The following is a 14,544-nucleotide window of genomic DNA, read 5'->3' on the forward strand; positions in this document are numbered from 1 at the left end:
AAGCGTTACAGAGATGATAGATAAACTCCAGTGGAAGATTCTGCAGGAGAGACGCTCAGTAGCTCGGTACGGGCTTTTGTCAAAGTTTCGAGAACATACCTTCACTGAAGAGTCAAGCAGTATATTGCTCCCTCCTACGTATATCTCGCGAAGAGACCATGAGGATAAAATCAGAGAGATTAGAGCCCACACAGAGGCATACCGACAATCCTTCTTTCCTCAAACAATACGAGACGGGAATAGAAGGGAGAACCGATAGAGGTACTCAAGGTAACCTCCGCCACACACCGTCAGGTGGCTTGCGGAGTATGGATGTAGATGTAGATGTTTTTTGTCTTGTTGCTGAAGTGTCTTATTCTTTCTTGGAAGTACATACATTCTGATGTTATGATGGATTTGATTTGAATTTTGCAGTACCGTTTGCAGTGTTATTAAGTCCTATCATCATCCATGTCCCTTGGTGCCAAATATAGTCTTCTCTTTGTTGTTGCATGAGATTCTAATCTCATTTGTAATCAAGGGTTTAGGTGCCCTTAACCTGCTTGTGCCGTTTAATTTCTTAATACAACAGTTTTAGAAATGTTCTATAACCACAATGTAACAAATGTATTATTGTACTATGACCATAAGGTTGTCCAGGGCGGCAGGTTTTATGGGGCAGTAATACTTATGGAAAAATGTATAAAAACGATGAGCATCAAAAAAGTACCTAAAATTTAAGTCTCCCAGTCACAGGAAACTATTAATTGATGTACATTAGCTGCACTGATTAGTTATCTAACGATATGCACCCATTTCTAAAATTTAAATCTCTCCCTCAGTGGGGAATATTAGCTGTCACACATACAGAGGTGTGTTCTGCAGCATGCTAAAAGGTAGCATCTTAGAGAATGTAGCTCTTCAAATACATTCGAGTACTCTTACTTCCAATTTTGCTGAACAGTAAGTTTATTTTCTGCTGTGAGATGCATAAATAATTATTTAAGGGCATAACGAAAACAGGATAGTCTTAGTTATCTTGGCCTCCTTGCTATTGAATCAGACTTGAGAGTGAATCTGGATTCTGGACTATGAAGAAATCAAGGAGGTATTTAGGTCGTTGGAAGAAATCATGAGCTTGTTTGCAAATGACAGGGCAAGGAAAAAAATCCCTTGTTATTTAAATTCCCCAAGTTCTGCCTCATGGTACCTTTCTAAATGTAACGTAAGTTGTTCGAATCCTTTCTATTTAATTTTAGTAAAAGAGCAATTATAGAGCTTCCATTTATATTTATTGTTTGACTCTTTTTTTTAAGTTTTTCTATTCGTAGTTTTTATGAAAGCACGATTTTAGGTTTGCGACTCATAAATAAGAATTACACAGGCAAAAAAACATGCCCATATATTAGACAAACTTAAACAAATATCTGTATTTCATGTCTGGTGGGAAGGGGGGAGGCGGCACAGACCCTTCTTGTTTTTGTCTAGTCGTGTCAGGAGCCCTAAATACGGGAGTAATATGACATTATATTTTTCATTTACTTAGGGATGTTGTGCCGACTTTTCCATTAAGTATTTCGCAAAGAACTATACATGAATACTTTTGCAGGAATGTGACAAAGGATATGCCCCAGCACACCCAAAGAAACGAATGAATTATCTTGTAAACACAGTAATCTCACAGTCTAACATAACAGTCGCGACACTCACTGCTGTAAAAGTTGTTGCCGTTTGACAGATGGAGCGACACTGGCGCTGCAAGCGGCAGGTAAGGTGAACGTCAGACGCGTCGTAAGCATAATGTTTGTTTTCATCCATTTCCTACGTAATTTCCGAATTATTCGAGTTAGTTTCTTGCCTCCAAGAGTTTGTGTAGTATCAAAAGGCATATATGTTTCTAAAAATGATTCTAAAATAAGCGCAAGTGTGGACAAAAACCATGAATAGAGTGGCAAGCTACAATACATTCGTGAAGAAACACTTGTGACATTGGACAGAATTGCAGCTTACTACGTTGATATCAAAAGAATATAAACACACAGATTCACATGTAAGAAGCACAGACATGTACCTCTACATACAAAAGTGATGGACAGCTCGTTTATCGTTCTGTAGGCCTACTGTGTTTGTCATTGTCGCCTGTTGTCACAAGTACGACCTTCATCTTTATATTACTCTAAGTGGGACAAGCAACTGACAAATAGTGGGAGAAATATGCTGAAAACATTATAATGAGCTGATTACATTTCACGAAAAACCAAATATTTGAATAATTTTCAAACAATCTGTCTGTAGGCACTTTCCTTGTCCCATAATAGTTTCGCTCGAAGTCTAGCGATCTGCGCATTCAGACACTTTACACGCTTTTGTAAGACACGAACAGCTGCAGTTAATCTACCCAGTTCATCGTCAAAGTAGGTCTGTGTTGACAATTCTCACGAATCTGGCACTAATGCATGGAGAGTTGAACTGGCTGCTTCTGTGTCATAGGACTGTTTTACAGCTTTAGATTGACTCTCGAATCTTTGTGGCAGTTTCCTCTTCATCGTCAGTTGAGGTGGCTTATTTGGAATGTCAAACAGTGTGGGTACTGCATTCCACGCGAGTTTGTTATTGTCTGCGTTCATGAACTGGTTTTGTTCGAAATGTAGCGAACAAAACCTAATATTATTATACAGGTAAACCAGGTCTTTCTTCATAAGGTCTTCTCGTCTGCTATTAACTAGCCATTTTTTTGCTCCTAAAACGAAACATTCATCATTTATACACATACATTTGCAAGTGAATCCTGACGATACAGTTTAGTAACATGATGGTATATACCTCTCAGGATCCTTAGGAAACCTAAAAAAGACGGCTGTAGTGTCTTCTGTCTATTGCTGCTGCAATTTATTGCGCTACAAACGCTCCCGATGGTAAAAACCATTGTATAAATCAAAATACACAATCACTATTCGCTTTCACGATCGCGCCGAACTCACAGTTCAACCTACCGGGCGCTTGGAGCGCTGCTTGCGCTGAAGGCAACAAAATCGAGGCGAAGTGACGCGACTGTTATGTTAGACTGTGGTTAGACTGTGGTAATCTCTAGCAAGGTGCCCGCGAAAATATTTGCAAAGCCTTTATGTGTATGTTGTAGTATCTGTGTACCTACATCTTTGATTGCCACTTTATTTTTGTCACTTTGTTGTGGGATCAGCTGATATGTTGTTTGCCGTGTTGATGAAGTGTATGTGTGGCATAACAAATACGCAACACGGAATGTGATAACCGAAGACGTATCGAAACCTACTGGGATACAAGTGAATTGTGCTAGTTTTGCGTTATGGCTGAGACTGATACAGCTATTAGAGACATTACTTCGAAAGAAATAGTGAAATCTAGAACTGGGCATGGCGCGCAGAAAAGAACATTTAAAATTATCGTAGTTGGAGACACAAACGTCGGTAAAACATGCTTAACGTATAGATTCTGCGAAGGGAAATTTCTGTGCAAGTCGGAGGCGACAATAGGCGTTGATTTTAGAGAAAGGACAGTGGACGTCAACGGAGAGGAGATTAAAGTAAGTGTTCTTTTTTAATACGATGTGTAGTTCGACAAGCACTATTTATTATATACATTTTGTTGCAGCATTGCTTTCATAAGGCGTGTCGTTCGTTTCAAGATCCTTGGATATTATGGTATACGAATTAAGTGAAATAGGTAATTCGGAGATACAGAACACTCGCATTGCTAACAAGAACCAAATACTCGATAACATCTCATTATTGAAAACTTGTTCCAAGTTATATTTTTCAATAATTTTCATTAGTTTAAATCATGTTCATCCAACAATAAACTAATTATACAATTAAAAGAAACTAAGAGTATTAGTTTCCACATTAACCGAAAGATCACAAAAATCAATATAAAAATTAAGGTTGAGCTTATGTTCTATGTATCAAACACAAAAATCCTATGGTGTTGAAAAAGTTCCCTGAGCACAATGTAATCTCAACAGCATGCTGTGTAAAGTTACTCTGAACATAGGCTTCCATATCTAGCAGATCCCGTGTTAGAGCAATTAACCTGTTGTTGGCACATGTACATTCCATAACAAGGGTCTAGTTATTACATAACCTTACGGGAACGAATTTACAGGATACCCTGTTTATCTTAAAGTTACAAAAAATTAAACTAGTCATAATAAAGTTGCAGTGGAATTTACTATACTGGCTTGTTGAAAACTTTGGTTACGCTTACAACTCCAAAAAGATAATCTAAATGTAGAGAAAAACGTTGGGCATTACCCTAACAACAATGCAGTACACGCTAGTGTTTACATCTCAGTAGGAGAAAAAAGAATGTAGCCTTCTAAGTAATTAAAGACAATTATGCAGAGGCTCTCACAATTGATCAAAGACAGAAATGAATGCAGTACTTTCAGGAAAGCTGCAAACACCTGTTATTAATTAAGAGTTGTAGCACTATTAGATATTCTGTAAAAGGATTTGGGAATTATTAAGTCAAGGCACGAAGGAATTACTGACATTAGGTGCCATTGGACATTGTGTTAAATCAATGGGGAAACTTGAAAATTTGTGCTGGACTAAGATCCGAACTCGGGACTCCAGCTTACTAGGCAGATGGGCTGACCACCGAACCATCCTGACACATCACAACTGCAAAGACTAAGCTAGCATGCCTCTTGTCAGCCCCACATCAGTCATGGCATTTTGCCGATTCCCGTAAGAGTTCATTCGTAATGTGCATCTGCAATGAAGTGATCATTGGTCGTCCTCATCTTAATTATATATATGTGGTGTATGTTGCTTTGCATGTGCCCGGTCTGCTTAGTAAGTAGGAGAACCAGGTTTGAATCCCAAACTGGTGCAAATTTTTAACTTCCTCCATTGATTTAAATCAGTGCTCACTGGCAGATAATTTTCATTAGCTAAATCCTTTGTTTCTTGATTCATAGTGGCTGTGGGATCAAAATGGGTTCTGTATTTTTATACATACATATAATTGTTAAGTCATCCAACTCTTTTTGATTACGAGTCACTGGTCAGTGGAATTGCGACGTAAACTAGGCCTATATGAACATGTAACGTAACATAAGAAATGGTTTGTGTATTTAAAATATTTGTATACCTTGTGTTTGTGCCTTTTTTGTGGTTAGTTGAAGCCTTTGATGTCATTAACATCCATACAATAAGTAATCACACAGGATGATAAATAAATAAATTGTATTGACATTACTTGTAACAGTAAGTTACAAATTTTTTGTGATCTTTATGCAAGTGTCCAGTTCTACACATCTGCTTTGACTCATGAGGTCATCAACATGGTAGACACCCCCTTCTTCCAGCATATCCAATATGGTGATCATAACATTGCTACATAGATGTATGACCAAAAATAAAAATGTTATGACAGTGTGCCACTCCAAGAACACAATGAACTAACAGGACAACTGCAAGAAGTAGGGGGGGTTTACGCCAGGGACAAGCTAAAAATATGAAAGTATGAAAAACATCACCATCCAAAAACTGATATCCACAAAATCAAACACCAAAAATTCACAAAATATGACATAACACTACAAATACGAAAACCATAGGAATTGTACATTTCACTACACCTAAATAGCTCACAAGAAGCCCTCAGTACTGAACGATCAATACACGCAACTCCAAATTTCATGTGACCTATATAACTCAAACAAAGCCATCGATACCTAGAACCTCAACACGTGTCATACATACAAGTATCGTAAATTTGACGTGATCTGTGTAGCTCAAACAAAGCCAATGATTCCTAAAAGCTGAACACTTATCAGAAATACCCATATTGGAAATTTAACAGAAACGAAATACGTAGCTCAAATGTAGACACCGATATGAAAACCACACACTCAAATCGAAAACCCCCAAATTCACTGGTTAAAATAGAAACAAAAAACTGTACTCCAAAACAAACAAACAATCAGTAGTGCACTAACAGCCAAATAAAACACTATGCAAATTACTTACCAGCTAAACCCACTAACAAATACACCTAGCTTCTAGTGGGTTGCCCCCCCCCCCCCCCCTTCCCTCTCCACACACACACACACACACACACACACACACACACAGGCGTGCGTGCGAAACCAACAACAGAACATAATCCTCCAAAAAAACTCAGACTCCCAAACCCTCCCCCTCCACATCCTTCACCCTGAAAAAAAGAATAAAAAATCTGACACCATCCCGCATTGCCATTTAATGAAAAAAAAATACGAGCTTGCGGAGTATTGGAGCAAACCTGTGATTGGATTCAAGACTTTCTTGCAGATAGAACTCAACACATCGCTCGTAACGGAACTAAATTGACAAATGTAAAAGTAATATCCAGAGTACCACAGGGAAGTATGATAGGACCATTGCTGTTTACAATATATGTAAATGATCTAGTGGAAAGTATCGAATGCTCTTTAAGGCTATTCACAGTTGATGCAGTTGTTTATACCAAAGTAGCAACATCAGGAGATAGTAAGAATTTGCAGAATGACCTTCCCGGAATTGATGAATGGTGCAGACTCTGGCAGTTGACCCTGAACGTAAGTAAATGTAACATATTGCACATACATAGGAAAATAAATCCACTTCTGTACAGTTACACTATTGATGACAAACAGCTGGAGGCAGCATCTGCTGTAAAATATCTGGGTGTAACTATCCAGACCAACCTTAGGTGGAGTGACCATACAAAACAGATAGCGCGAAAAAAGCGGAAACAGACTCAGATTCATCAGAAGAATCTTAAGAAAATGTAACTCATCCACAAAAGAAGTGGCTTATAAGGCACTTGTTCGCCTGATTCTTGAGTATTGTTCATCTATCTGGGATCCGTATCTGGTAGGACTGATAGAGAAGATCCAACGAAGAACAGTGCATTTTGTCACGGGATTGTTTAGGTAGTGATAGAACTTTACGGAAATGCTAAACAAACTCCACTGGCAGATGTTACAGGAGGGGCGTTGTGCATTATAGAGAGATTTACTATCAAAATTTCGGGACAGCACTTTTCAGGCGGAGTCAGACCACTTATTACTCCCCCCTCCCCCTCCCCCCCACATACTTCTCACATATTGACCACGAGGAGAAAATTCGAAAAATTAGAGGCAGTACAGAGGCTTACTGACAATCATTCTTCCCATGCACTATTTGTGAGTGAAACAGGGTTGGAGGTATCAGATAGTGGTACCGAAAGTACCCTCCGCCACAGACTATATGTTGCCTTGCAGAGTATGATGTAGGTGTAGATTGTCTACATGAGATTGCAAATTGGAAGAGACTCTCTTCCCCCTCCCTTTCACAGATTTAATAGCGTCCTAAAATCTCTCTATTGTGTTAGTACAAGGCTCTGTGTTATAGTTCTTAAATCCAGTACTATGATATACTACCAAATGCTCAAATCCCCTTTTCTTCAACTCTGTATAAGATGAAAATGCTTCAGACATGACGGTACTATGCTCCTCAATATATTCTTCAATCAAAGCCCCAAGTTCCCTCTTAGTCTGACTATGGAACACCTAAAAGAAAAACACAATCTGAATGCTGCCCTCACACCTACTACCCCCCCCACCCCACCCCACCCTTAAAAAAAAAAAAAAAAAAAAAAGCAGTCCTCCCACACCCACAAACCAACCTGAGAACCACTCCTGCCATTCTCCCTAATTCAGACTCTTTTTGCTACCAACCCACCCCACCCTGGGCCAATCCAAATGAAGTGGTCCAATAAAAATTAAGTTGGTTGCTTGACCATTTTTAAGTGTTTTAATTTTTTTATATGTGATTACCCTATAATTGATAAGTTCAGAACAGTTTTTTTTAAAAAAAATTACCCTTCACCATTGCTGAATGGCGGCCATTTTTGTTTGTAAGCGCGCAACAATGTTTCAGTTTAGAGACATTAGCAAAAATATCAATATCTCTGCACTGAGTTAAGTTACAGCATTGCATTTGACATGATTGTTTTTAGAAAAGTGTCCTCTACAACATGTCTGTTACGCAAAATACCCTAAATAAAAAGTGTCCTCTACAACATTGTCTATTACGCAAAATACCCTAAATTCAAAAATAACCAGTCAAAATTACATCCAAAGTTTGGTATCAAAATTTTCAAAAATCCACTTTTTAGGTCCAAAAATAACAATCAAGGAGTGATTTATGAGAGTCTTTTTTTTCCCCCCTATAGTTATGTATCATACACTACTAGCCTCATATAGAGCAAGAACACTTGCAAATGTTTCCTTAATTTTTTATGAATGTTTGAAATTCGAAAATTTTCATTTTTTGTAATGTTCGGGGTTAGTTATCTCATCTGCAACTGAATATAAAAATATGATTTTTGCACAATTTTTGCACTTACATGATAGCAACGTACTGTAAAAATTTCAACACTGTTATCTGACTGTGAACAAAGATATGGATATTTGAATATGAGGAAATAATTCACATTACTCTACAAATGATCTTACGACTGTTGCCTATTCATGTGTGATATTGGCGGGATATAATCAGTTATTATTGGTGCTGAATTATATTAAAAAAAAGTGGAAACATCACTGAAATTAACATTTATATTATTTTGACATACTTAAAATAAATATATTCAATTAACATCCTTCGAGATGTGACAGTTTCTAAACCTGGTGGTGAATGTTAAGAACACTTATTTCTTCAGACAGCTTCTGTGATATAGAATAAGACCTTGCAGTTGCTGCTCTAAGTTCAAGCACTGAAAGTTTCCTTAAAACATTTTTCATTGGTATCCAAACTTTGTCACAAGTAGATTTCTTGAATGATGTTCTTGGGCCAGCAGGGTGGTAAAAATGCACAAAAACATCATTGTTTTCCAAACTTATTCTTTCAACCTCTGCAAGCCACCACTGTCCATCATACATACATGCCACTATGTTATTCAACGTTAAAGTCAGTGATGTAGGCCTAATTGCACAGACACAATGGTCCTCATAAATTTCAGTTTCTGATGTTACATAGCATTGAAGTAAGTTTTCTACAATGCCAAGGAATTTGTGGAAATGCCTTGTTCCTTTTATTGCTATACCATTTTCGGGTCGACCAAAGCGTCCGATCCCACCCGTCGGCTTTGACCATGACGTAAGGCTGTTGTGGTGTGTGACGTCACGACGGCGCGGAACTTAGTTTGTGAGAGTGGCGTGTTTGTAGGTGTCGTTTTGATGTGATTGGCGGTGCTCTCTGGTGGTGTGTTAGGTGATGTTTTTGGTTTAGTTTGCGAGTGTGGCGTCGTGTGTGAATTTTGGTAAATTGTTTTTTTTATGTTTTTGGTAAGTATCGATATGACTGACAGTGTCAACAGTTTTTGGTTGTCGGCTATGATGGGGGACAGTGCATTGTCTCTAATAAAATTTCTTCAACTATTCGGATTTTTGGATGAAGTCATGAAGTGTTCAGTATGTCGTGAAGATATGAGGCTTACTTACAGTTCCGGCATCTCGGACCAGGGACGGCTGTATGTGGAGATGTCGTAAGGATAACAGATCAAGGGAAGTGTTCGATCCTGATTTATGAGATCGGGAGCTGCTGTTGAGCTATATAGGTCAAGGGAAGTGTCCGATTCCAGATGATATTGTGATGTTGGTTTTTTTTCGTCGTTTTGCGTGGTTTTGTATGGTGGTGGGTGTCGAAATTTATGTATATTTAGTTTGCCCCCACCCAAAAAACCCCTATTCCCCGCGCTTGTCCCGTTAGTGTCATTAGGCTTTTTGTGGAATGTATGTGTTTGTTTGTTTTTCGATGTATTTTCGTCCTCATAATGTGTACGTAACGACTTTATATGCGCCATATTAGAATTGTGGTTTATGGTCGTTTCCGCCATATCTGTGACGTCATGGGTCAAAGCAGACAGGCAGGATCGGGCTCTTCCGTATTTCCTAGTTTTCAAATCTGGTACGAAGTGATGTTTTCATATACAGAACCACTTCTTCTTTCTTGATCAGAAAATAGGTAATGCCTTTAATATTATCCTTGTTAAAGACATACATGCCCTGTACTGTGAGAATTTGGTCTGTGGTTGGTCTTTGTAGGTGGCTTTACTTCACGTTTTGTTGTACCTCCTACTCCATCACATGCATTTTTACCATGGCAAGATGCAAAACAGTGACATTCAGCCTCCAACCCAAAGTATACTTTGTGGTTGCACAGATTGGAAAAATTCAGTTTGTTCTTATACTGACTAACACTTCCATCTGAAAAGTATATCAGCTTCTCAACCCTGGGAAAATTTTCTTTTATGTAATTTATTACATACTTTTGAAACACACGTACAGCCAGAGTGTTGTGCATCAAGTAGTCACTCAGAATGCAAATTGAAGAACTGCAAACTTCATCTTTCTCATTTTTAAAGTGGAGAATAAATGGATGCACTGTTGCCTGGTCATTGACCCAGTGGTACCCTTGTATTGCATCCTGAATCACAAATGTAAAATTTTCTGCAAAATCAGCTAGCACTATGCTTCCAGTTTCATCAAGTTGTGCTTCTTTTGTCCTTCAAAAACTTATTTTTGATTTTAGAAACATAGTGGTGACTTTTGAGTTTTTGTAAGTTATCAATTAAATATTCCAAGTACTCTTCGTGAGATTTAACCACTGTTATCATTTCTGCCCTGTCAATTGTGGCCCATTGTTTGAAGGTAATAGTGTTTGGCATTTCCCCATCATATTCGTGAAACAATTCAATAATGGTTTCCATACCAGGGCATTTATTACACAGTGTCACAGACCATTAAATCTAGTAACTCTTTCTATTTAAGATCACTGAGTTTTGCACTCGCAATCATCAGTTTTGACATTTTGATGATATAAACAAACACATAACGGAGTATGTCCCTGAGGATCCAGCCAAAATACATCTCTTAGGGTGGAGGTCACAAAATTTTGACCTTCCAGTTTTGCATTCAGGGTGAGAATTTTTGAAAGCTACACAAATTTCATTTAAATTTGACAGCACTAGTCAGTTCTGCTTTGTTACTTTAGCTCCACTTATAACAACTATTTTGCTATCTTTGCAACCTAGGCACATTCTACTGTTTTCATCGTCTTCAAAAAACTGCTGGATCTTTTTAATTGTTTGTTCACTAATACCTACTCCATTCTTCTTTCCTAAAACTGGAAGAATGCCTTGCTCTTTCACTAATTTTCGGGTTAGTTTAACCAAATGATGAGAAATGTTGAATTCATGAACTATTTCTTCTCTTGACCATGAATCAGGGAAAAAACTTAAAATTTTAACTTTTTCCTCTTTAGATGTCACTGAACATTTAATTTTTAATTTCTCTGTTACGCTAAAATATTGTGTCAGATGATGCTGGTGATAGGTTTTCTTCTTCTTTAGAAATAATGTTAGTATCTGTATTACTAAACCATGATTCCAAGTCTTTTCTAATTTTGTCTGAAATTTTGTCATTAACAAGGTTACATTATTCTGGTTCTGGATTCACAACAAATATTTCTGAGTAACAATTTGGTTACAGGGGATTTCCAGGAATCACATTATGTTTCACTTGGGAAGCTGTTTCACTCCCACATAACAAGGAGAAAAGTTCACGTTCAAGTTTTATTTCCATCAAACATTTAGTAATAGGCTTTTTATCAACTTTAAGTGGATCACAGCACTTTCTTCCAAAAATGTGGTTGTACTTCAGAATATATTTCTTCTCACGATACTCACACACTGATGTTACAGAAGAACTTACTCAAAATTTAAACAAAGTTTGCCTAACTTCATCAAAGTCATTGACATTTTTCAAGTTTTTTGAAACTGAACCGTACATTGTTTTGGGACACACTTCACTTGCTGTCTGTCCAACAGAGCACTGTTCATCCATGTTATTGCATTCCAGTTAATCTCTCAAAGTTAATTACAAATTACACACAGAACAATGCACATAACACATTCTACGCTCTCAATGAAGTATGTACATCTACTACTGTAACAGAGGTTCAGAACAGACTGACTACAACAATGGCACAACCAGCAATAATGTACTTCTTTATTGACAGTAAACCTAAACGTAAATAAGCATCATCACTTAACATTTCCGGGCTGAGATGCCGTGGTCCATACATAAGACTCTTCCCTAACGTTTCACCTTTGAGTGCGGAAGGCAAAACGTCAGGGGAGAGTCTTATGTATGGACCACGGCATCTCAGCCCGGAAATGTTAAGTGATAACAACACCTGCCGTGAAAGCCTTCATTCTATGAGTAAATGGGCATTTTTATTACCATAGATCAAAAGCGAAAGCTCCTATTGTTTAATATTGCATTATTGAAAACAAATAAACAAAATACACTACTGGCCATTAAAATTGCTGCACCAAGAAGAAATGCAGATGATAAACGGGTATTCATTGGACAAATATATTGTACTAGAACTGACATGTGATTACATTTTCAGCAGTTTGGGTGCATAGATCCTGAGAAATCAATACCCAGAACAACCACCTCTGGCCGTAATGACGGCCTTGATACGCCTGGGCATTGAGTCAAACAGAGCTTGGATGGTGTGTACAGGTACAGCTGCCCATGCAGCTTCAACATGGTACCACAGTTCATCAAGAATAGTGACTGGCTTATTGTGACGAGCCAGTTGCTCGGTCACCATTGACCAGACGTTTTCAGTTGGTGAGAGATCTGGAGAATGTGCTGGCCAAGGCAGCAGTCGAACATGTTCTGTATCCAGAAAGGCTTGTACAGGACCTGCAACATGCGGTCATGCATTATCCTTCCGAAATGTAGGGTTTTGCAGGGATCGAATGAAGGGTAGAACCACGGGCCGTAACACATCTGAAATGTAACGTCCAATGTTCAAAGTACCGTCAGTGCAAACAAGAGGTGACTGAGATGTGTAACCAGTGGCACTCCATACCATCACGCCGGGTGATACGCCAGTATGGCGATGATGAATACACGCTTCCAATGTGCGTTCACCGCGATATCGCCAAACACGGATATGACCATCATGATGCTGTAAACAGAACCTGGATTCATCCGAAAAAATGACGTCTTGCCATTCGTGCACCCAGGTTTGTCTTTGAGTACACCATTGCAGGTGCTCCTGTCTGTGATGCAGCATCAAGGGTAACCACAGCAATGGTCTCCGAGCTGATAGTCCATGCTGCTGCAAATGTCGTCGAACTGTTTGTGCAGATAATTGTTGTCTTGCAAACGTCCCCATCTGTTGACTCGGCAATCGAGACGTGGCTGCACGATCCGTTACAGCCATGCGGATAAGATGCCTGTCATCTTGACTGCTAGTGATACGAGGCCGTTGGGATCCAGCATGGCGTTCTGTATTACCTGCCTGAACCAACCGATTCGATATTCTGCTAGCAGTCATTGGATCTTGACCAACGCAAGCAGCCATGTCACGATACAATAAACCGCAATCGCGATAGGCTACAATCCAACCTTTATCAAAGTCGGAAATGTGATAGTATGCATTTCTCCTCCTTACACAAGGCATCGCAACAATGTTTCACCAGGCAATGCTGGTCAACTGCTGTTTGTTTGTGAGAAATTGGTTGGAAACTTTCCTCATGGCAGCACGTTGTAGGTGTTGCCACCGGCACCAACCTTGTGTGAATGCTCTGAAAATCTAATCATTTGCATATCACAGCATCTTCTACCTGTTGGTTAAATTTTGCCTCTGTAGCTTGTCATCTTTGTGGTGTAGCAATTTTAATGGCCAATAGTGTAAATATTGGGTGATAGTGTTAACTAAATATATGTCACAATTAAATTTAATTACAATGAAACAGTAAACCATTTAAATATTTCCTCATTTTTAAAAATTCATATCTTTGTTCACAGTCAGATATCAATGTTGAAATTTTTATTGTGCGTTTCTATCGTATAGGTGTACAAACTGTGCAAAACTCATATTTTTATATTCAGTCCCACCTGAGATAACTAACCCCAAACTTCACAAAAAAGTGAAAATTTTCAAATTTCAAAAATTCATAAAAAATTAAGGAAACATTTGTATGTGTTCTTGCTCTATATGAGTCTAGTAATGTATGATATCTAACTATAGGAAAAAAATAGACTCTCATAAATCGCTCTTTGGTTATTTCTGGGCCTAAAAAGTGGATTTTAAAAATTTGGATACCGAACCTTGGAGGTCACTTTATTTTTGAATTTAGAGTATTTTGAGTAATAGACAATATTGTAGAGGACGTTTTTCTAGAAACAATCATATCAATTGCAATGCTGTAACTTAACCCAGTGTAGAGATATTGTAATTTTCGCTAATGTCTCCAGACTGAAAAATTGTCACACACCTACAAATAAAAATGGCCGCCATCCAGTAAAGGTGCAAGGTAAATTATTTTAAAAACACTGTTTTGAACTTCTCAAATATAGGGCAATCACATAAAAAAATTAAAATATTTAAAAATGGTCAAGCAAACCATATGGATTGTCCCCCCTCCCTCCACTTCCCCCTATACTTAACATACTACACACTCCCAACTAAAAGAAAACCAATTTAACAC

General features: G+C 38.2%; 1 protein-coding gene across 1 annotated transcript in view; it reads left to right on the plus strand.

Moving 5' to 3' along the window:
- The first annotated feature begins 3,142 nt into the window (after positions 1-3,142).
- The window catches only part of LOC126412538 (putative Ras-related protein Rab-33), a 119,758-nt gene continuing 108,356 nt past the window's right edge, over positions 3,143-14,544 (plus strand). Inside the window, exon 1 of the mRNA XM_050082182.1 lies at positions 3,143-3,541. Within this exon, the coding sequence (XP_049938139.1) occupies positions 3,305-3,541 (237 nt within the window). The 5' untranslated portion in view covers positions 3,143-3,304. The remainder of the gene's footprint in view (positions 3,542-14,544) is intronic.

Source organism: Schistocerca serialis, chromosome 7, assembly GCF_023864345.2.
Source record: "Schistocerca serialis cubense isolate TAMUIC-IGC-003099 chromosome 7, iqSchSeri2.2, whole genome shotgun sequence".
NCBI lineage: Eukaryota > Metazoa > Arthropoda > Insecta > Orthoptera > Acrididae > Schistocerca > Schistocerca serialis.